We start from the raw sequence: 25,145 nt of genomic DNA on the forward strand, positions 1-25,145 counted from the left end.
GAAAGCCATACAAGCTTTCTTGATTCTGTACTCAATATGAGGTGTCCAGGAAAGCTTGGGATCAAGAATGACTCCAACGTACTTTACCTGTTCAGTCACATTGATTTCAGAATCAAAGAGACGCAGAGGTCGAACACCATTACGATTTCGCTTTTCCATCCACAAACACTAAATTTCCAAGCAGCGAGACGCAATGTCGAGAAGTGATGTTGGGTTTTGAGCGCTTGGTGAATCTAATTGGAAATCATTGGAGATATACCATGACCCCGTGCGGCTTCCAATACAGCATCGAAAGGCACGTTGTCAAAGGCACCCTCGATATCTAAGAAAACACCCAAGCAGGATTGCTTTTGAGCGAATGCCTTCTCGATATCGTAAACAACTTTGTGTAAAAGAGTCACAGTGAACTTTCCAGATTGGTAAGCATGTTGGTTCACATGAAGAGGCACATTGGCCAGATGAACATCACGGATGTGATGATCGACAATGCGTTTTAAGCATTTCAGATGAAAATAGGTCAAACTGATAGGTTTGAAACTTTTTGCTTCTTCATACGACGCACGACCCACTTTCGGAATAATCTTTACAGTCTTTACAGCCCGCCAGGATTTGGGAATATACCACGTAGCAAAACTGCAAACAACTAGCTTTTTTCCAAAATAAGTTTGAAATAATCAAATCCCTTCTCAAGCAAAACAGGATGAATCCCATCTGCCCCAGGAGATTTGAAAGGAGCAAAGCTATTTAGTGCCCATTCAATCGATTCTAAAGTTACTATACTCAGAGCCAAAGCTAAAGAATCATAACTACAAGAAAAGACATCAGGTTCATCCGAAGATGTAATATCCACACATCCGGGGAAGTGTGTACTGATGAATAAACGTTCCAAAACTTCCTCAACAGAGGAAGTGAAATCACCATTTGGCAAACAAAGTTCGTTCACTTGAAAATCCTTAGATTTTGCAAGGATTTTGTTTAACCGACTGGCTTCATTTAAACTGGAAACATTTGTACAAAGGTTTTTCCAGCCGGATCGTTCAGCAGACCGAAGAGCTTTCTAGTAGGTCCTGCGAGTCGACCTGAAAGCCTCCGTGTGTGTATGGGAAAAGTTTATAACAAAAAAATAGGCATCGTCAAATTTTTCACTATTCAAAAATAGAGGCTTTCAGCTTTCATTTGCAGGGTCCCTCAAAAAAATCCACCGAGGGATCCCGAGCAACTTTTTCAGAATACTGTTTTTCCCCATACAAAATTCACGGTTCCAAATTAATCCCTATTTCTATTTAACAAACATACCCAATTTTTGTATGAAAAAGTTCCCCCGATGGAATATTTCGATGTTGGGCTTGAATGAAAGCTGGTAGCGTCAACTTTCACGTAGCGTAGAAATTAGCGATGCCCATTTTTTTGTAATAAATTTGTCCTACCAGACACACCGTGCTCCGGTCCAGCCGAACGTCGTCTGTTTCTACTCTTTCTACATTGTTTCCAGAGCTACAGCAAATCAGAGTTCCACCAAGGGGTTCCTCTTGTGATCTTCACAGATCGCACAGGGCAAGCTTCTTCAAAAGCTTCCATGATGATGCCCGTTGTAGTATAAACGTCATCATTTTTATCACATAAGAGTGTCAATGAATGGTGAGTATCCATAAAATTTGACTGCAACCAAATCGGTAAAGAAATCCCGGTGGGTTGAGTGGGGGTTCCTGAAACGCAAAGTTTGCGAAGTTACATTCACGTGTTCAAAAAAGATGTAACGATGATCAGATAAAGATTCTTCATCTGACACATGTCAACAGATCAGCTCGTAACTAATTCTACTAGAACAAAGCGTTATGTCTACCACTTCCTTTATATTTTGAAGGTTGGGCGGATGCCTATGTTAAGCCGAAAATCCCCGCTTGCATATGTTAAGTAATCCAAGATCTATATTACTTAAGTACTACATCAAACTGGAGCCTCTCAAGTTAATGTATGAGCTGCCCCAGATGATATGGTGAGCATTAGCACCATTGTCAACCATTAGTGGAAGGCCTTTTGAAGTGCAGTATGCGCTGTCTTACTGGAAAGCATCTGTAGGGGATAATTAATCATGCGGTAAATAAACCGGACAATATACGTATTTGCTGTTGAACGTTCCAGCACATACATCAATCATGATAGCACTTACATCTCTGGTGGTTTATTCAGAGACGAGTGTAGCAACGATTGCGTTATTGCGTTATTGACAAGCACACATGCTCGAGGCATGATACGCGAGTTTGTCATTTCATTTTTACTGAAAGTAGCAAACACCGGATTCACAAGGTTTCCTAGATATAAATTCCCCTTATGAAAGTAAGGTTCTTGGACCAAGGCCACTTGGGCTGTACCATTTTGTATAAGTCTGTTGAGGGTTTGTTCATCGGCTTTTTTCGGTGAAAATGATTAAAATTCAGCATTTCCCGAACGTTTCGACCTACTACTGTTTTCGGTCATCCTCAGCGGTTCCTTAAATGTTTATTTAATCAGTAATTTATATAAAATATTATCAAAAACTTACATGCGATGGGGCAGAACTATAACCTTTGCCCATTTGTTTACTTATATTCATTCGTTCGGTGTTATATTGGTGCTAGTGTTTTGTGTTTTTAGTTTTTCGATCAGGCCGTTGTATGCGGACCTGAACTTAATAGAGTCTTTTTGCAAATTTACAGTGAATGAACGAATGAACAGAAGTAAACAAATGGGCAACGGTTATAGTTCTGCCCCATAGCATGTAAGTTTTTGATAATATTTTATATAAATTACTGATTAAATAAATATTTAAGGAACCGTTGAGGATGACCGAAAACAGTGGTAGGTCGAAACGTTCGGGAAATGCTGAATTTTAATCATTTTCACCGAAAAAAACCGATGAACAAACCCTCAACATAATCAACAACGGTGATGATCCATATAGAACAATTTGTATAAGTCTGCAAAAATTGATCGTTGCTGTTCTTTTATTCTGAAGAATGGTCTGAGCTATCCTAACCGTGGCCACTACCCAAACTAGGCAAGAATCAACTCTTCGCAATTACAGCACAACAAAGAACAACAGCAATAAAACCACATTGGTATCGTTTGGAAAACTCCAAAAGCGAGGATAAATACACTGTGTAAATCGCGTAATGCGAAACCATATTGGTAAAACTTTATGTTAATTAACAACATCTTCATAACCCCGCTCTTATTTGGCCTTAAGTGAGACTGAAGAAGGGCAGCAGCTCCACTGCACCATTGCTCCGGTTAGCACAATAAAGGCAAAATACTGTGGAGGGCGCTCTGGTGCTCCACATGATCTGTTAGTGGTTAGGTTTTAGGTAAGGATTGCCTTACAAAAAAAAAATGCAACTTTAACGATTTTGTAGACGCAGGAGCAGATTTTGTGAACGTGCAACTCCCCTAGCAATTCATTCCTAGGCACGGTAAGCATATAGCCGCATTACACCGGCTTAGTGGACTCTTACCACCGGAACAGGCGGTCCGTAGTGTTATTCTTTGCCAATTGAAACAACCGCTATCGACACTACACTACATTGCCTCTGTAGCCAACCTACTAATACCGACACTACACAGCTATCTAGACTGATTGAGATAAACTTCACACATGCGGGCTCGAACTGCCGAAACACTCAGTCAATTTTATATCAATTAACTTATTTTTGTATTTCGTGAAATACATACATGCAGTAACCAGTCATGTGTGAAAACTGGTATAAAATGTCAACTGGTATAAAATGTCAACTGGTATAAAATGTCAACTGGTATAAAATGTACTGAGTTATAGCAGAAAGTATACAAAATAGGACTCACTACTCACATGGTCCGACATTCATATATTTTCATTAAAGAAGACTGACTATTTTAGATATTACATGAGTATTCGAACTTCCCAAATTTTGCCCCTGAACTTTTACTCCCATTGCCATTGCCCCTGGGCAAGTTAGACACTGTTGAAAACATAATTCAGCCAGCTGCCAGTAGTGGGGAAATTCCATGTAGGTGTGCAACCGGAAGAGGCAGCAGCGAAAGAAGCAACAGTGCTAAATATGCTCCTGTCAGGGCCCGACAGGTGTAAGCGGTTGAAGTGAAATTGATAAAATTGTTTATTCGGCATCACATTACACATGCAACCAGAGGGTTTTGCTTCCGGTTTTAGCCATTGCACATTGCGGTTGGCAGGAAAACCTCTGCTTTGCAATGCAGCAGAGTGCACTTACCTGGTAGTCACGTTCCTCAGTCCTTGCTCTCCGTCTGGCTCGGAGGGCACGCCGTCGAGCAACACCCGGACATACCCTGCATAAACAGAATTTGGCGTAGATCCATTTGAACGATTTAGCCAAAATATCACCTGGCACACCACGTTCCGGGCGTCGGTTTTACAGGAAGATGGGTCACGGAAGGCGGTGTCCGGTTGGGAAGCACGTCGTTGAAAACAGATACCGACGGGAACAAAAAAGAAGAAGAGGAAAGGTGAAAAATTAGAACCAGTTTAATCCTACTTGAACTCTCTGGCAAGTTTCGTCTCCCATTGGCGGAAATGGGAAATGCTCCGTGAATGTAAGCAACTTACCTATGTTGGAAAGATAGAGAAGGAATAGTGGCATTCCTATGATTGCGTAAAATATCGTTGCAATTTTGCCCCACTCCGTTCGAGGAACTATGTTGCCATAACCTGAAAGGGTAAAGAAATATGCAGCACGGTAAGTTTCGGAAAAGTAACGCAGTGAGAAACGGCAAAGTTCAAAAGTAGTTTGTACATTTTCTAAACTTGTTCAGCTACTCCTAATGTAATAACCCGCTCGGTGCTACCAGTCAGGAGTAGCAAAATAGTTTTGAGAGGAACAAAAACCAACTAACCTCCGAACTTCAGTTTAGGAAAACCTTGTTTTGTTCTCCTTTTATTTGGTGGGTGTTTTTTTTTATCTTGGTATGATATTGTTTAAATGATATAGATAATACCGCAGAACTATGTAATAATCGTTGACGTAGCTGGAATCGCTTCAGAGGATCGATTGAAATCTTATCTTTTAGTGGATACGCAGTAAGGTGGCCCACAGTTATATGAAAAAAAAAAAATTCGAAAAATGCCAAGTCTTACCTTCTAAATCAGTTGGTTTGGACTACCAGAAGCTACGTTCAAAATTTGAGCAAAACCAATTAGGCCTAAGGAGGCGCTCAAAACGCTCGAAGTTTTTTTTTTTTTTTTTTTTTTTTATTGGAGAGACTTTACCTCTGAGGCATTCGTCTCGAGCTTGAAGTTTGTATGGGAAAACTTGGCCAAATGTATGCAGAAATTTTAAGTTTTCGAATTTTGCCGCTAGGTGGCGCTGTAAGCGTTCAATAATCAAACCCTTTGGTATTATTGTAGGTGACTATATGCCAAACAACTTTGTCGAAGATCGCAAAGTGATCCAACGTCTGTGAAAAAAGTTGATTGATTGATTTATCTTTATTTGAGAGACTTTCAGCCCTTGGCTTGAAAAAAGTTATACCCTAGGTAAAGTGAGGATAAACTTTATTGTTGTTTTCCAATACACGTAAAGGAATAATATCAATAATGAAATCTCACTAGTTTTAACGAGTGCGAAAACGCTTATAAAAGTGCGCGATTGCATCAAATCAACTCGGTGTCTTCAGAGCACTTGTTCACCATAGATTGAAGAAATAGTGCGCCGAAGACATCAACCTGATTTGATGCAATCGCGCACTTTTATTTACGTTTTCGCACTTATGAAGTCGCAGTTCGCAGTCCAGTGGTGAACTAAATGCGGTATACTTTGCCTCACTTTGCCTAGGATATAACTTTTTTCACAGCCTTCGGATCACTTTGCGGTCTTCGACAAAGTTGTTTGGCATATAGTCACCTACAATAATACCAAAGGGTTTGATTACACTAGTTTACAGCATTTTTGAACTCGGTAAGCTGATGATCATTTTTGGTGTAGAATCATGCCCTGAGTTCGAAAACGCGAATGAAAAAAAATTACAGTAGAGCGGAAATTTTTTCGACTTTCCATACAAGGTTGATGATTTGAAATCGATTTTTGATCTATTTTTAAGCAAAGTCGCTCACTTCAAACATCTAATTCTCCGTAATCAATTCTTCGATTGAGCCGAAATTTTTACTGCAATTCGCCTACATATGATATGTCAACTAAACGTCGAGAAAGAATTTTTAAGTTGTTTTTTTCTTATTGAAAAAAATACATTTCTTCAAAAAATTTTGGGAATTTGGCTAAAATTTGAGAAGATCGTCCCTAAAGCTCGCCAATATCTTGAATTTCATCAATCTGGCGCAAAACCTGTATTCAGATGATCGAATTGTATTGTATTCAGCTTTTAATTTATGGAAAAAGATTTAAAATTGGTTGAACAAAACGCAAGTTATTTGCATTTTAGTAAATTACATATTTTGAAAAGTTATAAAACTCGATATTGAGCTAAAACTCAAAAATTTTTTGAAGGTCGGTTTCGAAATCAGCACTAAATTGTGCTTCAAAAATTTTGGTCGTTGACAGAAGTTCACGACTTTCATTTTATTTTGTAAACTTGTGTTATTGAACGCTTACAGCGCCACCTAGCAGCAAAAGTCGAAAACTCAAAATTTCTGCATGCATTTGGCCAAGTTTTCCCATACAAACTTCAACCGTTTTGAGCGCCCTCTTAGGCTCAACCGATTTTGCTCAAATTTTGAACGTAGCTTTTGGGAGTCCAAAACAACTAATTTAGGAGGTAAGACTTGGCATTTTTCGAAATTTTTGTCTTTCATATAAGTGTGGGCCTCCCTAATACGCAGTCTTTTTTCTTCAAACGGGTTTATTGTTTACAGAAACTTCTCTAACTGCCGAGATATTGGGTAAACAATAAATTCGTTTGAAGAATAAGGGCTGTGTAATCAGGAATTAAAGTATCCATTAGCTAGCAATAGAAATTTCATTCCGAGTCCCGATATAAATATGCATTTGTATTAGCAAATGGAATCATATGCAAGGTTTCATTGAATTTTATTTCTTCTCAGCAAACTAGAGGTTATTCTCTTCATTTTAGAAAATGCAATTCCGCGAAGTGTGCTACCGTGATTTCGAGTGATTTGATTGAAGTATCCAATTTGTTATTCTATTTTGTGTGGTGTTTGTTGGCTATGTATGTGTGTGTATGTATGATAGGGAGGGTGCGAAATTTGGCCATGCTTGGTTTAGCCCAACATTTTGCGCATCGCGATTGAAATTTGTATGGGATTTAACATGGAAAACGTGCTTTTTTTGTATTATTAACCCTAAAATGGATATCTGGGGTCCATTGGACCCCAGGCGCCTTTCAGAGCTCGTCTTTGGTGGAACATACTCAGCGAGGTGACGAAACTGAGGCCATGAAGGTATCCCTTTTAGGGTTAATGAAAGTTGCTTAAAATTCCATACCATATACCATAAGTGATCTGGACCAGCACCGGTGAAAGCGCCGGAATGTGAAAATGCCCAAAAACCCTATCATGCGACATTAGGCCGTGTCGATTTTTGCAAAATTGCGAGTGCACAATCCCGAATAGTCACAAATGGTTGCAAATGGACCCAAATGAAGCCCTGCAAAATTTAAAAATTCTAAAAAATCGGTAAGCTAGTCCGCAATCGACTTGAAGTTTTATATGGGAATTTTAATTTTTCAGTATGGGGAAATCCAACTTTTCAAACTTTTTGAAGAGAAAGGCACCTTGAAGCAACTCTAAAAATCCGCTCCCCCCTTGAAGATTTAGAGCATATATTAGGGAACATTTTGTTAGAAGACAACTTTTTAGTTGCACTTAAGATAAGGGCGTTATTAAATTTCGAAACAATGGACCTTTTATTCGCATGATTTCTAACTTTTTTAATTGGCATCACTGCACGTTTTGCGTGTGGAAGAGGGTGGTAACAGCCATCTGCGGTGTCACCACCCGTCGCTGGATGGAGACGCAAGTACCTGATAAAAATGAGATACAGTTAGAATTGTAAATATTCTTGCGATATTGCTTTATAAAAACTTGGTATCTTCGGCAAAGTTGTTGGCATGGTCAAGAGCTGTCCAGTGATGAACTAAATCATTGGCAAATCCATCGCTGGGCGGCGCTAGTGTGCATACAAACTGCATGCAAAAGTATTAACGTATATTCGTGTATCTCTCTCTCTCTTTTTGGCGTAACGTCCTCAATGGGACAAAGCCTGCTTCTCAGCTTAGTGTTCTATGAGCACTTCCACAGTTTTTAACTGAGAGCTTCCTCTGCCAATGACCATTTTGCATGTGTATATCGTGTGGCAGGCACGAAGATACTCTATGCCCAAGGAAGTCAAGGAAATTTCCTTTACGAAAAGATCCTGGACCGACCGGGAATCGAACCCGTCACCCTCAGCATGGTCATGCTGAATACCCGTGCGTTTACCGCCTCGGCTATATGGGCCCCTGTATCTCAATAACGTGATAATTTAACTGTGTGGTGTCTTCGACAAAGTTGTTTGCTGGGCCACGGGCTATCCAATGACGAACCAAGTAAGTAGGAATTCAACCGATAGGCGGCGCTAGTGTGCATACAAACCGGATGCAAAATACAAACGTATATGTGTGTATCTCAATACAGTCATACCTCGATATAACGTAACCTCGATATAACGTAACCTCGATATAACGTAACTCGATATAACGTAACTTTTACCTCGATATAACGTAACTTTTTTTTTTGGGTCCAACTTTTCACTATTTAAATAAGTAGAGTGATTTACAAAATTTTCTATATGATATTACACCCTTCCTGGAACCAAGCCTGATATCCAGTTATGGGTTATATGACAAATTTCAAAGTTTTATAAGAATTTTCGGTGTCACTGTTGATAAGAAATGTTATATAGCTTTTCACGGAACAAACATTACATCTTTTACTCATTATTGACATAACATCCCTACTGGAACATAGCCTTTAAACTCCAAACGAGATGACAGTAGATAGCATTGGTAGTGAACTAGATTTCGTGTGATACTGGGTGTAAGAACGCCAGTAACGGTCCGCTTTGTCTTAGAGTAAATTTTGCAGAAAATCACTAGAGAAATTCTCTAATAAATCCCTGGAGGAATTTCTTGAGAAATCACTGGAGAAATTCGCGAAGAAATCCTCAGAAGAACTCTTGAATGAATTTCTAAAGACATACCTGAATAAATGGTGGAACTCCTGGAGGAATGCCTGGAGAAAAAATCGTGCTTTATCCTCAGAGGAATTTCTAGCGCTATAAACACAGTTATTCCTGGTAACAATTCAGGGGCAGTCCTTAATTACATAAGGAACTTCTGTATAAATCTCAGCCGGAACTTCTGGAGAAATTCGTGTACTGGTGGAATCCTAGTTGGATTTTCAAGAAGGGTCACAGTGAGAATCCATGAAAAAAAACTCAGGTTGAATTCCTGAAGTAATTTTAAAAAAATCCGCGCTGCATTCCAGGAAGAATTCCTGGAAAAATCAAATAAGGAATATCAGGAGGAATCTTTGAAGAAATTTCTAGTGGAATTCCATCTGTTATTCTTGGAGAAATCCTTGCAATATTTTTTAAAAGAATTACTTCTGTATCTCAGAAGGAAATTTCCAAGGAATTACTGGAGAAACTTCTGGAGAAATCACAGAAGTTTTTCTAGCGGGATCTGAGGAGGAAATCTTTTGGAAACTCCGTCATTGTGCTGGATGAGTTGCAGCAAGAATACCTGGGTGAATCTTGGTGAATACTGCAAGTAACACACTTGTCTTAGAAAAGTCACAGCGGCGCAGGTTTTCATGGCACAGAAGTCACTGTCTCCAGTTGGCTATGGATCGCCAATCCGGAGACGGCGGGTTCGATTCCCGTTCCGGTCGTGAAAATTTTCTCGACTCCCTGGGCATAAGTGTATCATTGTACTTGCCACATAATGTGCAAATTCATGCAATGGCAGGCAAAGAAAGCCCTTCAATTAATAACTGTGGAAGTGCTCAAAGAACACTAAGTTGAAGTGAGGCAGGCCAAGTCCCATTGGGGACGTCGAGCCATAAAGAAGAAGAAGAAGAAGTCACTGCGATTTACTTCCAGCAAGTAAGAATTCATTTGTTAGAAGTAAGTCACAGTGGCTCCTGCGCAACAAAACCTGCGCCGCCGTGAGTCTTCTGCAACAAATGTGTTACTTGGGACTCTTCGAACAGGAATAGTTGAAATATTGGAACTTTTTGGAGGATCCTTGCAGGAGTGACTGGAGAAATCCTAGTAGAAATTTTAAGAGGAACGACAGAATTAAGCCTTAGAAAAATCTTGGACAGAATAAATCTTGAAAAGCAAATCTCTTTGGGGAATCCTACAGAAATCCCTTGAGCAACCACGTGGAAGAATCATATCAAGAACATCTGAAGCAATTAAGGCAGGCGTTCCTAAATATATCGTAGCAGATATAAAATTCAGTAAGAAATTATGGAGGAATCATAGAAGATTGAAGGATCCTTGGATAAATATCCTTAGAGAACTTCAGGATGAATCACATGAAGTATTTCATGAGGTACTCAACCAGGAACTCCTGGGTGAATTCCCGAATTATTTCTAGAGGAATCCCGAGAGGAATTCCTGGAGGCATCATCGGATTATAATTTTGCCTGCGTCACATAGATGTCTTACTTATAATCACACCAATAGATAACGTTTGACGTTTGATCAGCGTTATCAGCGTTAAAAAATATATAAAATTCAATGATGAAAAAAAAATATATATAAGAAAGGCAGGAAATCACTGTTGGGTGATTAACATAATCTTTTTGGAAATTTTCTTTTCAAAATATGTATTTAAAACGAAATTCGTGAAAAAAAAATTTTGCTTCGATATAACGTAACTTCGATATAACGTAACGAAAATAAAATTGCAGTTACGTTATATCGAGGTTGTAACGTGATAATTTAAGTAGGTGGTGTCTTCAACAAATTTGTTGGCTGGGCCACGGGCTATCTAGTGACGAACGCAATACAGTCTAGACTCCTATTACACGGTTAGTTCGGGGGTGCAGTTGGAATCCGTGTTGAAGGAATCCCAGAGCTTATGGGATTTCACCTAATTGGGGGTGTGAGCGAATATATCAGGAGTATTACAAGATAGCACCATACTTTCTTTGGCAAAGTTGTAGTATTAGAATAGATCTACCACACAATGCGAACTAACATCCAATTAGTTGGCAATTTGGCCGATAGAGGCGCTATGTAGAAGTGGCTGATTATGTTCACTCGCCAGTAGAAGCACTCATAAGATATCGCTTGCGATATCTCAAGATCTACTTGATTTGGAACAATGCTGTCTTCGGCAAAGTTGTTCAGTAGGTCAAGAACAATCTGGTGGTTAACCAATTAGTTTGTGATTTCGCCGCTAGGTGGTGCTAGTTGTCAAGTAAAGTTTCAAACTTCTCTAGCTCGCGATCCAGATCAGATAGAGAAGTGCAGTCTTCGTCAGAGTTTTTCAGGAAGTAAATACCTATCTGGTGATTCAACATTTAGTTGGTGATTTCGCCGCTTGGTGCCACTAGTTGTTAAGTAAAATTTCAAACTTATTTAGCTCGCGATCCAGAGCAGATAGAAAAGTATCGTCTTCGGCTAAGTTCTTCAGGAAGTCACGAACAACCTTGTGATGTAACAATTAGTTGGTGATTTCGCCGCTAGGTGGCACTAGTTGTCATGTAAAGTTTCAAACTCTGCTATCTCGGGATCCAAAGCAGATCAAAAAGTTTCATCTTCGGCAAAGTTCTTTTGGAAGTCAAGAGCTATCTGGTGATTCAACAGTTAGTTGGTGATTTCGCCGCTAGGTGGCGCTCTTTGTCAAGTAAAGTTTTAAACTTCTCTAGCTGGCGATCCAGAGCAGATAGAAGAGGGTCGTTTACGGCAAAATTCTTCAGGAAGTCAAGAACATTCTTGTGATGTCAACAATTAGTTGGTGATTTCGCCGCTAGGTGGCACTAGTTGTCAAGTAAAGTTTCAAACTCCGCTATCTCGGGATCCAAAGCAGATCGAAAAGTATCGTCTTCGGAAAAGTTCTTCAGGAAGTCAAGAGCTATCTAATGACTAAACATTTAGTTTGTAATTTCGCCGCTAGGTGACGCTAGTTGTCAAGTAAAGTTTCAAACTTCTATAGCTCGCGATCCAGATCAGATAGAGAGGTGCCGTCTTCGTCAGAGTTTTTCAGGAAGTAAAAACCAATCTGGTGATTCTACATTTAGTTAGTGATTTCGCCGCTAGGTGGTGTTAGTTGTCAAGTAAAATTTCAAACTTCTCTAGCTCGCGATCCAGAGCAGATAGAAAAGTATCGTCTTCGGCAAAGTTTTAAGGAATTCAAAACCTCAGTGGTGATTCAACATTCAGTTGATGATTTCGCCGCTAGGTGACGCTAGTTTTTAAGTAAAATTTTAAACTTCTCTAGCTCGCGATCCAGAGCAGATAGAAAAGTGTCGTTTTCGGCTAAGTTCTTCAGAAAGTCACGAACAATCTTGTGATGTAACAAATTGGTGATTTCGCCGCTAGTTGGCACTAGTTGCATGTAAAGTTTCAAACTCCGCTATCTCGGGATCCAAAGCAGATCGAAAAGTTTCATCTTCGGCAAAGTGCTTTTGGAAGTCAAGAGCTATCTGTTGATTCAACATTTAGTTGGTGATTTCGCTATTAGGTGGTGGTTTTGCCTCTAGCTCGCGATCCAGCGCAGATAGAAAAGTGTCGTCTTCGGCAAAGTTCTTCAGTGAATCAAGAGCTATCTAGTGAATTGATAATTAGTTGGTGATTACGCCGCTAGGTGACGCTAGTTGTAAAGTAAAGCTTCAAACTTCTCTATCTTGGGATCCAGAGCAGATAGAAGAGGTTCGTCTTGGGCAAAGTGCTTCAGGAAGTCAAGAGCAATCTGGTGATTCAACAATTAGTTGCATGAAGGGCTTGCATTTTTAAGAAAAATGAAATCTTTTGTCGAAACTTTTATAGAAAATTCTTCAAGAACTTTTGCCCGGTATATTTTCCATGAGCACACAGCCACCTGTTTGAACCGCTCGAGATACTGTCGATTGCATGATTCAGCAACGTGTACACTGGCAAACGTCAAAACGATCGAACACTAGCGCCTCTGGTGGAAGGATAGTGGAAATTAAATGAAATTTGAGTTGATCCTTAAATGCACGTGCCAAGCCATGTTTAAGAGTGTTACGTCTGTTTGTCTGTGGACGGAGTCTATGTTGTCGCACAGTAACACACAAATATGAATTTCATTATATGTACAAAAAAGTTTGCATCTGGGATCAAACACTTGTCACATAAAAGTTACAGCAACAGGTTTTTGTTCCGCTCTTATGTGACAAGCGTGTTACTTGGAATTACTATTAAGCAGCAGAACTATTGCGGTGCAACAATAGCATACACGCTGAAACACTAATAAATGCTACTTTCTGGTGGCGTTTCATTGGCCGGTTGCCGCTCGTTTACAAAGGGACAAAAAGGATGACAAAAACGTTGGTGGTCGACTATTTATCACTGAGGCTCATCCTCGGGTTCATCGTGGAACCCTTTACCGGCAATGAAAAAGCTAGTCGCCAATGTTGTTCTATCGGGATAATGTGATTTTTTTTTCTTTGCGCGGCGGTGAAGAGAACGACGATTGTCAACCCTGGTCTGGATCCAAGATAGAGATGTTCAAAATTCTATCTGCCAATTACCGCCACGTAGCGGTGAACTACCTACTAATTATTAAATCACTAGGTTGTTCTATAGTCTATACTTTCTGAAGAAAATTGCCAAAGATAACACTTTTCTATCTGCTATGGATTCCGAGCAGCCTTGCATCACCTAGCAGCTAAATCATCAATTTATTGTTTTATCACCAGAATGCTCTTGGCTTCCTGTTGAACTTTGCCGAAGACAGGACTATTCTATCTGCTATAGATCCTGAGATAGTGTTTTAAAACTTTACATGACAATTAGCGCCACCTAACGGCAAATTTACAAACTATAGTTTTAATCAGAAGATGACTCTTGACTTGAGGGGCCCATATAGCCTAGGCGGTAAACGCACGGGTATTCAGCATGACCATGCTGAGGGTGACGAGTTCGATTCACGGTCGGTCCAGGATCTTTTCGTAAAGGAAATTTCCTTGACTTCCTTGGGCATAGAGTATCTGCGTGCCTGCCACACGATATACGCATGTAAAATGGTCATTGGTCATTGGCAGAGGAAGCTCTCAGTTAATAACTGTGGAAGTGCTCATAGAACACTCTGAGAAGCAGGCTTTGTCCCAATGAGGACGTTACGCCAAGAAGAGAGAGAGATGACTCTTGACTTCCTGAAGAACTTTGCCGAAGACGACACTTTTCTATCTGCTCTGGATCGCGAGCTAGAGAAGTTTGAAACTTTACTTGACAACTAGCGCCACCTAGCGGCGAAATCACAAACTAATTGTTAATTCACTAGATAGCCCTTGACTTCTAGAAGAACTTTGTCGAAGACGACCCTCTTAAATCTGCTCTGAATCGCGAGCTAGAGAAGTTTGAAATTTTACTTGACAAAGAGCGCCACCTAGCGGCGAAATCACCAACTTAATGTTGAATCACAAAATTGCTCTTGACTTCCTGGAGAACTTTGCCGAAGACGACCCTCTTCTATCTGCTATGGATCCCGAAATAAAGAAGTTTGAAACTTTACTTGACAACTAGTGCCACATAGAGGCGAAATGCCTTCTTGTAGAACTTTGCCGAAGACGACACTTTTCTATCTGCTCTTGATCGCGAGCTAGAGAAGTTTAACATTTTACCTAAAAACTTGCGCCACCTAGCGGCGAAAGCATCAACTAAATGTTGAATCACCACAGAGATTTCGAATTCCTAAAAACTTTGCTAAAGACGACACTTTTCTATTGAGAAAATAGTCAATGTTTGACTTTCCTCATCGGTATAACAATGATAAATTAAAACACTTTTCAAAAGTTTAACAAGAAATTTGTTCGACAAGCATTGATTCCTTAACAAAAGAGTTTAACAAAACATTTGTCTGCATCTTATTAAGCTGATGAATCGATAAGCATATGCTCCTGAACAATGTGCTTTTCACTTGTCAAATAAACGCCTTCAGCCCGTCATAGTTTAACTCGGAACTTTGTTTGGACTATGGGATAAATCATGGCTAAAACTGTTTAGACAACCAAGTTATTGAAGAACCAAAATTTAAAACGAATCACATAAAATAAAACAAAATGGAATTATGTAGTTTAATATTGAGCGTCAAGAGACGTAATCAACGTAAAAATGAGGCATTTATTTATTATTATTATTCTGTAACAAGATATTTTGTACCTTGATTATTATTTTCTTTTTATTTTCCGCAGCAGTTCGATTGAACGAGACGCTTGGATCGATGCATTTGACATTTCAGTGCTGTCGTGTTTACTGAATATTGTTCCCACAGTCACCTTGATAAACAAACAGCATTCAGAAATCGACACATTTCAAGTATCCCTAATCAACCTTATGCACTATTTATTGAACATAATATCAAGATTCCATGACAAAAGCATAAATAAAAAAAATGCATAACGGATCTTTGACTGAGCATGAGTAGAATTTCTGAACATATGCTGTGAATGCACCATGTCTAAGACCCCGCACCACATACTGTCATGCATTTTTAAAGATCGATATTTAATAATAAAAATAAAAACATATTCATATCGCAACTAGTACGTCTGGAAACAATATCTTCAATAAGGACCAACACTTTTTGGCCGCTTTCGATACAAGTTTTCTCACCGTGCGATAAAAATACTGACAGCGAAATCAGAATGGAAAACACGTGTTTTGAGCTGAACAGCTGTTGAAGTATAAGGCGTTGTTCAGTTGATTACCACGTGCTGTGCTAATTCACCACTGCTGAACACAAGTCCAGGAGCGATCATTATTGAGTCATGGGAAGATTATGTTTTGCTTTGGGTGCTGCAACTCACCATCTCTAGGATGGCGCTGATAGGAAGCATGCGGCTGGCAATCGACAGGTCTCGAGTTCTAATCCGGATTTAGGTAATTTTATATGTAATTCTTATTTCTTAATAGGTGTTCTCAACATGGGAGCAAATAATTTCTCTCGTGAGAGTTCAAGATTTTTGCATTTTATTTATTTTCAGTCATTTTTGCCGAAGCTTAATAACAACTTTCTTGTACATTTGCAAAACGCTTTGAACAACAAATAATTAAGTTGGTGCACAACATGATGCTTTACAGCTTCTCCAAATTTGTGTGAACAAAACCCGAATATAGGTTGTACGTGAAAATAATTCAAATGTTATTCAACATTATGCTGAATTAATTCGTCATAATGGTGCCTGTTAAATGAGTGATTGTTAGTTGGGATGCTCTTGCAAATTTGCTGTTGAACATTGCACTCAAAGGAGCGATTAGGAGGTCTGGCTTCTTCTTCTTCTTTTATGGCTCTACGTCCGCACTGGCCTGCCTCGCTTCAACTTAGTGTTTTTTGAGCACTTCCACAGTTATTAATTGAAGGGATTTCTTTGCCTGCCATTGCATGAATTTGTATATTGTGAGGCAAGTACAATGATACACTATGCCCAGGAGGTCTGGCGTGCAGATGAATAGCACTATCATTACACGGTCGCACATGCTCCTTGGCTATGCGGACGATATTGATTTCATCGACAACAATCGTAGGGCAGTGGAGGAAGCTTATGTTCCTCTGAGAAAACAGCGAGGAAAGGCTTGACGATTAACTCTATCAAGACGAAGTACATGATAGCGGGTAGAGACAGAAGCATGCCTAGTAGTGTTAGTGCTGAGGTAGTGTTCGAAGTTGTTGAAGAAATTGTTTATCTTGGAACACTTGTGGTATGTGACAATGGCGTTTCCCGTGAAGTGAAAAGGCGTATTGCAGCTGCGAGTAGGGTCTTTTACGGATTGCGTAACCAGCTTATGTCCCGTAACTTGCAAACGCCAACGTAATTCGCTTATTATAAGACGCTGATTCTTCCGGTTGTCCTCTACGGTCACGGGACGTAGACGTTAAAAGAGGTAGACCAAAAAACTTTCGGAGTTTTCGATCACAAAGTGCTGCGGGCAATTCTCGGTGGGAAACAAGAAAATAAAGTGTTGCGCAGACGCATGAATCACGAGTTGTACCAAGTGTACAAAGATGCTAATATTGTGAATCGTATAAAATAAGGTAGACTTTAGTGGGCTGGATACGTAGTGCGAATGTCGTAGGAAAGAATAGCGATAACAATATTTAGCAGGGAAACAGGTAGAGGTCGGTGACTTCGTAGACGGCCGCGAATGCGCTGGCTACATGTGGTTGAAGAATATCTGCGATCCATATACAATACACCTTCAAGGAAACTGGAGGAGACCGACGAAGATGATACTCTACAAAACGCTCGGCTTTGTAGTAAAGTTATTTGTAGCAAACAACTTAAGGTAGGACAAAAGGGGTTCCTGTTCTTGTAAAAAATGTCCTAGAAGTTGGGCCCAGTGCTCCACTATGAGTTGTCTTCTCAGGTGTGTGTAGTGCAGATTCCCCAGGGATTGCTAAGAAGAAAACAAATAGTATAGGGTAAGTGTACCAGTTATCGCCATAGTGGTTCCCTATTTGGCCATAGTGGTTATTTAGAAAGTTTTCAAGCTTTGACCTACTATGAAAGTTTTAGTAGCAAGGATTTGAATGTATCTTGTCATTACATCTCTTGAAATGATGCAAAATTTTAAACAATCTCCAATAACCACTATGTCCAAATAGGGAACCACTATGGCGATAACTGGTACACTCAGCCTAGGTGTTCATATTAAAAATTGTTAAAAATGTAAGACATTTCGAAATTATATTAAAATGTGAACGTATTTTGTTTCTAGAGTAAAATAATAATACCTATCAGTAAAATACTATAAATTGTCGAGCAAGAATAAAATCATACCCTCTTCACAATTAGTAAGAAGGCAAAGAGCCTGAAACCAACCATTTTTGCTTGTTCCTTTCCGCTTTTGGTCAATGAGGAAATACATTTCCACCTGAGGCATTATTGCAACATCAGGCCACAATGGAGACTCATAATTCTACTCTGGTATACTTGTTGTTCGGTGAGCTGGAAGGTCCAAATTGTCCCCCCACAGAGAATGTGCAACTGAGTGGTAGATATATATTAAATCATACCGGTTGACAACACCGTCGTTGAGCAGAAAAGAGAAACAAAGGAGACACCCCCATGCATGCCGGCACATTGCATTGGTAGCATTCGGGAAACAAGTGGGATCAGCGCAACACAAAATGCCCCGAGATGGGAAAACAAAACACTTGTAACCACTTGTTCCACGTTGTTCTCCATCACCCACATGTCAGCCAGCATGCTTCGCCGTTCCGGCTCGAGCAGAATTCATCGGTGTCGGTTGTTGGAATCCGGTTTTTGCTATTCAACCAACCAACGGAAATGCAGCAAGATGCGAAGAAGAAAGTATTTTCAAGATTTTGTTGCAGATTCTCAGGTTTCGCCACTCCCTAGAAATGCACGGATATCTGTATGCCAACACCTGAGAGTGCTCCACGCCCAAGTAACGCAAGGTTGTAGCTTGAATGGTTGTTCAGGAAGAGTGGAAATTGTAAAAATTTTTAGCTGTAACTTTGCTGGTGAATGAGCAGTGAGAAGAGTTTAATTAAACAACATGTGGATTTAATACGTTACAACAAATGAGTAACCAAATAGAACTCTGTTCGGCTCAGGAAACATCGCGAAGCGTTTGATCCAGAATTTCTAAAATAATATTTGTTGCTTATTTTGAAATTTCTTTGTGTTGCGTAGGGTAGGGTCGAGGGTCGGATAGCTGAACTTCTTTGAGCAGATTCAAAGCCGTCGTTTGATGGATAAGCTTAAGCTGAAATTAAATTTATTAATTATCTATTAATTATCTCACAATTTTTCAGTGCGACCTCTACTACCTCTTCTCTCACTCTATGCAAACTAATACTGACATCGGCTTCGCCGGATCTACGGTGTTTGCTGTGATAATTAAATAATGCATTAACAAACCTATGCCACAGTATTTGGATGACACGAACTCACTTTGATAACCCGAGCAGAGGAGAAGAGTAAATTTATAACTGCAAAATCACATAGCCTGTTATTATATCTTGTGTTGTTATTAGTAAGTTATCAAGACATTACTTTCCCATCATACGTTTTGTTAGTCAATCTTGTTTTGTTATGGTTAAGCTATTGATATACATCCATTAAATAACATTACAATAATATGTTGTGTTGTAGAACAAGTTAAGTTATTGTTATACTTGTTATGCTATCAATGACAAGTTTAGAAACTAATACTACATCATTCGATATTTACGTGTGCAAATTTTCTCATCATCTCTCTCATCTCTTCTTTCTGGCATTGCATCCCGATTTGGATAGACACAGCTTTTCAGCTAACTGTTTCATGAGCACACATGACAAGTATTACCTGTTGTTGCCGCATTTTTTTTAATCGGTTACCATCATACTGTCATACTGCCATGTATCGCGAGTCAGTTCCAAAACTTAAATAAAAGGTTTAAGGTTTCATGAAGACTGTGAAAACCTCTGCAAGACTAATTGGTAATCACTTGGGATACGAGATCAGGAACTCCAAAAACAAAATCAGCTGTGAAATTTGTTTGGTTGTCATTCTTCACGGTTTGCTCATTTTGTTTTTATCATTAACTTACTATCAAATTGTTACTTTACTATCTTACCTACTTACTTACTCATAATCAAATTAATAATTAATTTTGTTTTTCGATTGTTATCAAGAACAAGTGAATTTCAAAATTTGTTATGGAAATATTGTAGTCATTAACTGTTATTAAATTGTTATTGAAACACACAAAACATGTTATTAAATTAGTATCCCAGGAACAAAATTTTGTTATGATATTTGTTATTTTGCCGCTTATGACAGACAAGTTTATAACATAATATGTTACGTTAATAACATTTAAATAGCTGATTCCATTAATCAGTTATTTTGAATAAATAACACATTTTATTATGCTGTTGTTATTCTCTTGTGCTCGGGAATTTATGATAATCTGTAATACTCAAGCACTATTTCAATAACTAGTTCACTAAATTCATTACCGTTCTATACTCTAAGTCGCCTTTTCTCTTTCACAATTATTTTCATTCCATTTTCACAGCAGCCCCTACGATGTCGTTATCTGTCAGAAACCATGTTCCTACTTTGACATAGGAATCCTTGAAATAGTATCACAACATTCCCCCTCCCCCCCGTAACACAATCATTTCATGAATGTTTTACAAAATCTAGGCGGTCATTTCATTCCTGTCCTACCATAAACGCACCACCCTAAGGCGCATTTAAAGGCAATGGGTTCAGTAGGCATTCCTACGCAAACTATCGATGGAGCTACTAAGTGGGCATTGTACAATCCTATCAACAGCCTTGGCTTTGCCTTCTTGTATTCAAGGTAGGGTTTATCTCTCAGGTGATTAATTTTCCTAAACGATGGGTCTATCTTTTGCACATGTAGATCAAGATGACTGACTGTATGCGCATCCCCAAGCGTAAATTGATTTTGACTATTTTCTTCGGAAATCCCTACTGTTGTGACTCTGGTCATAATAGTCTTCACCGAACCATCAATCCATTTGAGACTCAGTTTATCCGCATTTCCTTCGATTCCAAGTTTTTCCGCAAAATCTCTTTCCAACATGGTACTCGATGATCCTTCGTCGATAAAGGTAATCGTGTTAATACTTTTAGCTTTTCCGTGTAATGTGATTTGGATATACTTCATCAAAGTTTGTGTACCGGTATCAAGGTCAACTGTGCATGCACTTGTTGATGGAGTATCATTAACAGAATGCAGCATCGGATGGTGCTTCATCTGGCATCCGTTGATACCACAATTTTTGATTGTTTTACACGGCCACGGCAAGTGGCGGTTCAAACAACAGGGGCACATCTTTAGTTCGTTGATGAGCTCCCAACGTTCGTTTACCTGCATTGAAGAGATCTTCGCACAATTCGGAAGCCGGTGATTGCAATCACCGCATATGTTACATCGTTTACGTTTTTCTCTGCGACTGGTGTGAGGCGACGATCGATTGGATTCGACTTCATCGCTGCTTTCGTCATTGTTCTTATCTCGGTGATTGTTTTGGTCCAGAGTGATCGTGGATGTGACTTGGCTTGTAACTGTAACCAACTCAGACATAAACCCGCTGAACGTTGCAATAGTTATGTCGTTGTGCTCTCGTTTACGGCCAGTCCATTGCAGCTTCAAATGTGTTGGTAGTTTATTTACCATTTCTTGAAGTAGGCATGGGTTGTTCAAATGTGAATGTAATCCAGCAGCGATAATATGATCGGACATTTTTTTAACAGCTAAACCGAACACAACCAAAGAGTTGGGATCGTCATTCCTCGGTGCTGGTATGTCATGAATTTGGGAGATGAGAGAGGAAATCAACAGCTCTGGTCTTCCGTAGAGCAATTGCAGAGTATTGATTACTTGACTCACACAGTCTGGTGTGGAGCGGACCTGGTGTGATGTCTAAAGCCCGTGACTATCACGCCGAGGACCTGGGATCGAATCCTACTCCCAACAAACTCACAACACGTTCTTCTTTCGGAAGGGAAGAAAACGTGATGAACTAGCCCAGGGCTAAAAATCTCGTTAATACAGATTAAAAAACCCTAATTAATCCACCTAGCGGTGATGGTGCCTTTCTCGTGCTTTAAAATATCCTTTCAACAAAACTCGAGCGACATGTTGATGACATTGACATAAATACAAAATGAAAACTGCTTGCTAAATCTACTCAATATGGATACATTTTATATTAGCATAACATCCAATATGTATTCAGAAAATATAAGACAACGATCCAAAACTCAAACCAAACAAGTGTCATGAAGCCGCAAAATTTTGAAACGTCATTTTAGATTTTCCGGTCATCATTTTATGACTCCGGATATCTACCCCAACTAAACTGACCGCCATCTTAAACATTGAGACACCATCTTGGATGTTCTGGTATTCTTTTTTGGACTCTGCACCTAAAATTACATAAAATAGTCGCCGTATTGAATTTTGGCATGTCGTTTATGATTTTCTGGTTACCAGTTTTGACCGGCATTCTTCCCCATTCAAACTATAGTCATATTGCAGACCTTGTGAAACAGCGCACAGCTTGGGTTTTCTGATTACAAATTTTGAATTCTGGACATATTTTCATACAAAATATGCCCATAATGCAAGAATTAAAAATCCTATAAAATAGGCACTAACTTGAACACTGGGCCATTATCTTGGACTTTGGACCGCTATTTTGGATACTCTGGTGGACTCCAAACAAATTTCCCATACCAAATACACTTATTTTACATAGTTTTGGAGCTCAAAATTCCTTAAAACAGCCACCATCTTCTGTTGACGCGATCAAATTCTTATTTTTTCATTCAACGTTGACCCATCCTGCTATAAGTTTACACCTTAGGAATCTGAAATGGTACGATTTGATGAGATCGCTTTAGTTTTGTCTATATTTTGTTCTCATATATGAGAACTTAGACCTATTCGTCACTGTTGTTCATACCTAATGTTTATCAGGCCATTAAACAAAGCCACGATTTAATTTTTCACATGAACGTTGGTTCTGCTACACAACAGCTAGTCTCTAATGAGGCTTTCCACGAAGCAGCACGAAAAAAATCCATTTTTTTTAATTTTGCATTTTTGATTTGCATAAAATTTTGCACAGCTGTTCTAATCAATATAAATAACTATTTTTTCATATTAAAACTTTTTATTGAGTCTCGACTAACTTTCAAATAGGGCCTATGAAAAATAGAACACATGCAAATGAAAAATCATATCTCTGAAACTGCTTGTTTGATCGGAAAACTGTCTTCGGCAAAGTTGTAGATTAATAAATGGTGGCTCTCAGAAAAATACACATTGAAAAGTTTATTTAGTTTTTCTTCTAAAAAAACTGAATTTTGTTACTAAAAATTAAATATCTCAAAAAGTTATTTTTTTACCTTCGTGATATTTTGTGAGAATAAAGTTCATTCTGTTAGCTACCATCTGTAGAAATTTCATAATGGTAAAAAAATGTACAAAAAAGTTATGGCACTTTGAACATTTTCGGTTGTGTTTTTTTTAGAGTGTATGACGAATTCACGCAAACTCGCCGTAAGGGTTTGGCAAAACTGTCTCAGAATCCGATGGAATTTCTTAGCTTTAAAGACGTATTTTAAAGCAAGATTGCATACGTTGTTTTTTTTATTTACCTAGACTAATATTTGAAAAGGTCTAAGGTATTTGACCGTGTTTTACTCAATATAACTTAAAAATGACATTACCTACAAAAAAGTTATGAATGGGTGACTTTTAGATAATCATGTGAACTTTCATAACATTGAAAAATGTCAATACGCTTTAAAAGTAAAAAAAAGCAAATAAGAAAAATTATTTCAATTTGCAAAACATGAAATTTTTGTAATTATTGAAAACTTTGCCATATATCGCAAGATGCGCACTTTTGAAGAAAAGCATTTCTGAGGTACCGTGATTTCGGGTGAAACTGATCAGTGGGGTGAAATTGATCGACGTGAAGGTCATGTTCATTTGTTAAAAATATTGCTTTAAACTTAAAACAATTTGTAGAAAATGACCATCATCCGGCTAAAGGATTATTGAATGATGAGTTACATGTTTTACAGTCAATTAGTCACATATTTCTGTATTAAATTCAATATTTTCCGTAATTGCGTGTTTGGCGAACCTCAAATACCCTCTCAAACTTTTGTTACCGTGGCTGTATCGCACATGTAATGAATATTCGAATGGATGCTTTTAGCTGCCAAGTATTTGCTAAACACGATTTCATCATCAAAAATTTTATAAATATTCGAATTAATACATAAAATTGCACTTTTCGGAAGTAATCACTTTTTCAGTATGAAAAGTGCATACTTTAAGGCGTTTTCATAAAATTTACTAAATTTAAAACTTGAATAATTAAAAATTGAGAAAACTCGTTAAACTTTTGCGCGGCATTTCGCATTCTGGGGTTGTTAATTCAGGTGGAAAACATATTTTTGGCACATGCAAAGGTATTTCATTTACTGATCAATTTCATCCCGAAAGCAAAATTATTGATTTTTTATTTTCAATGATATTTACCTATTGCAATAAAATGATTTGTAGTAAAAGTTTCAATCTCGTTGACTGATGAGAATCGTGGTCGTACTTGTTTATTGCTTTGAGTTTGACTTTCTTTGGGTGATCGACTGTACGTTGGATGATATCTTTAATTGGCAATTCAGTCTAATTTGGTCAATCAAAAAGAACTATATGTTTTCTTAACGCGACGTTTCGGTCCTTATTGGACCTTTTTCAAGGATTCTGTAATGTTTGAGTTTGACCATATGGCTGCATTCGAAATCACGGTAGCATTAGTAGAACATTTTTGACAGCTCCTCCCCTCTTAAAGTATATTCTCCTATACCTAATAGAAGGCTCCTAGCAATATCATAAACTTCCTCTAAAATGCTACGTCTTTAATGGACGGTTCCTAACAACAAATACTTCATGTCATCATTTTGCGTGTTTCTCTTCGGTAGAAAACAAAAGATTTTATCCAGGGCGTTTTTTACAGATATTAAATTAAACATAGCTCCATATGTTTAAATCACAAGTCTATCTAATGCAAAGTATTTATTTTATTCTCTTATGAATAAGAAAACTTTTAAGTTGAAATTCGACTTCTGGTTGATGTTCTGAATTTCTGTGTAACAAATCTGGTGTTCTGGTTCAAAAGAGAATCCTAAATTATATTCTTTGTTCCAATACAGATAGATTTATAATTGAAACATGGGGATTTTTTTTTTATTATCGAACACTTTGGGCCGAAGGGTCTCCGATTTCAATGAAAATTTCACCAGAGCTAGAGGTCGTGGATATATGACCATATATGGAATTCAAAAAAATCATAGTCGACTATTTTTCCGGGAATCAATAGATGAAATTTCACGGTTTTTCAAAATTTTGTAAAACATCCCAAACTTCAAAAAATCGTATCTCAA

At 38.5% G+C, this 25,145-nt stretch overlaps 1 protein-coding gene across 1 annotated transcript in view; it reads right to left on the reverse strand.

Annotated features, from left to right (window-relative positions):
- LOC134291451 (potassium channel subfamily K member 18) overlaps positions 1 to 25,145 on the reverse strand; it is a 202,566-nt gene that overhangs the window by 45,035 nt on the left and 132,386 nt on the right. The window contains exons 5-6 of the mRNA XM_062859206.1: positions 4,598 to 4,699; positions 4,245 to 4,375 (exon numbers count right to left, since the gene is read on the reverse strand). Of these exons, the coding sequence (XP_062715190.1) occupies positions 4,245 to 4,375; positions 4,598 to 4,699 (233 nt within the window). The remainder of the gene's footprint in view (positions 1 to 4,244; positions 4,376 to 4,597; positions 4,700 to 25,145) is intronic.

The sequence above is a fragment of the Aedes albopictus genome, chromosome 3 (assembly GCF_035046485.1).
Source record: "Aedes albopictus strain Foshan chromosome 3, AalbF5, whole genome shotgun sequence".
NCBI lineage: Eukaryota > Metazoa > Arthropoda > Insecta > Diptera > Culicidae > Aedes > Aedes albopictus.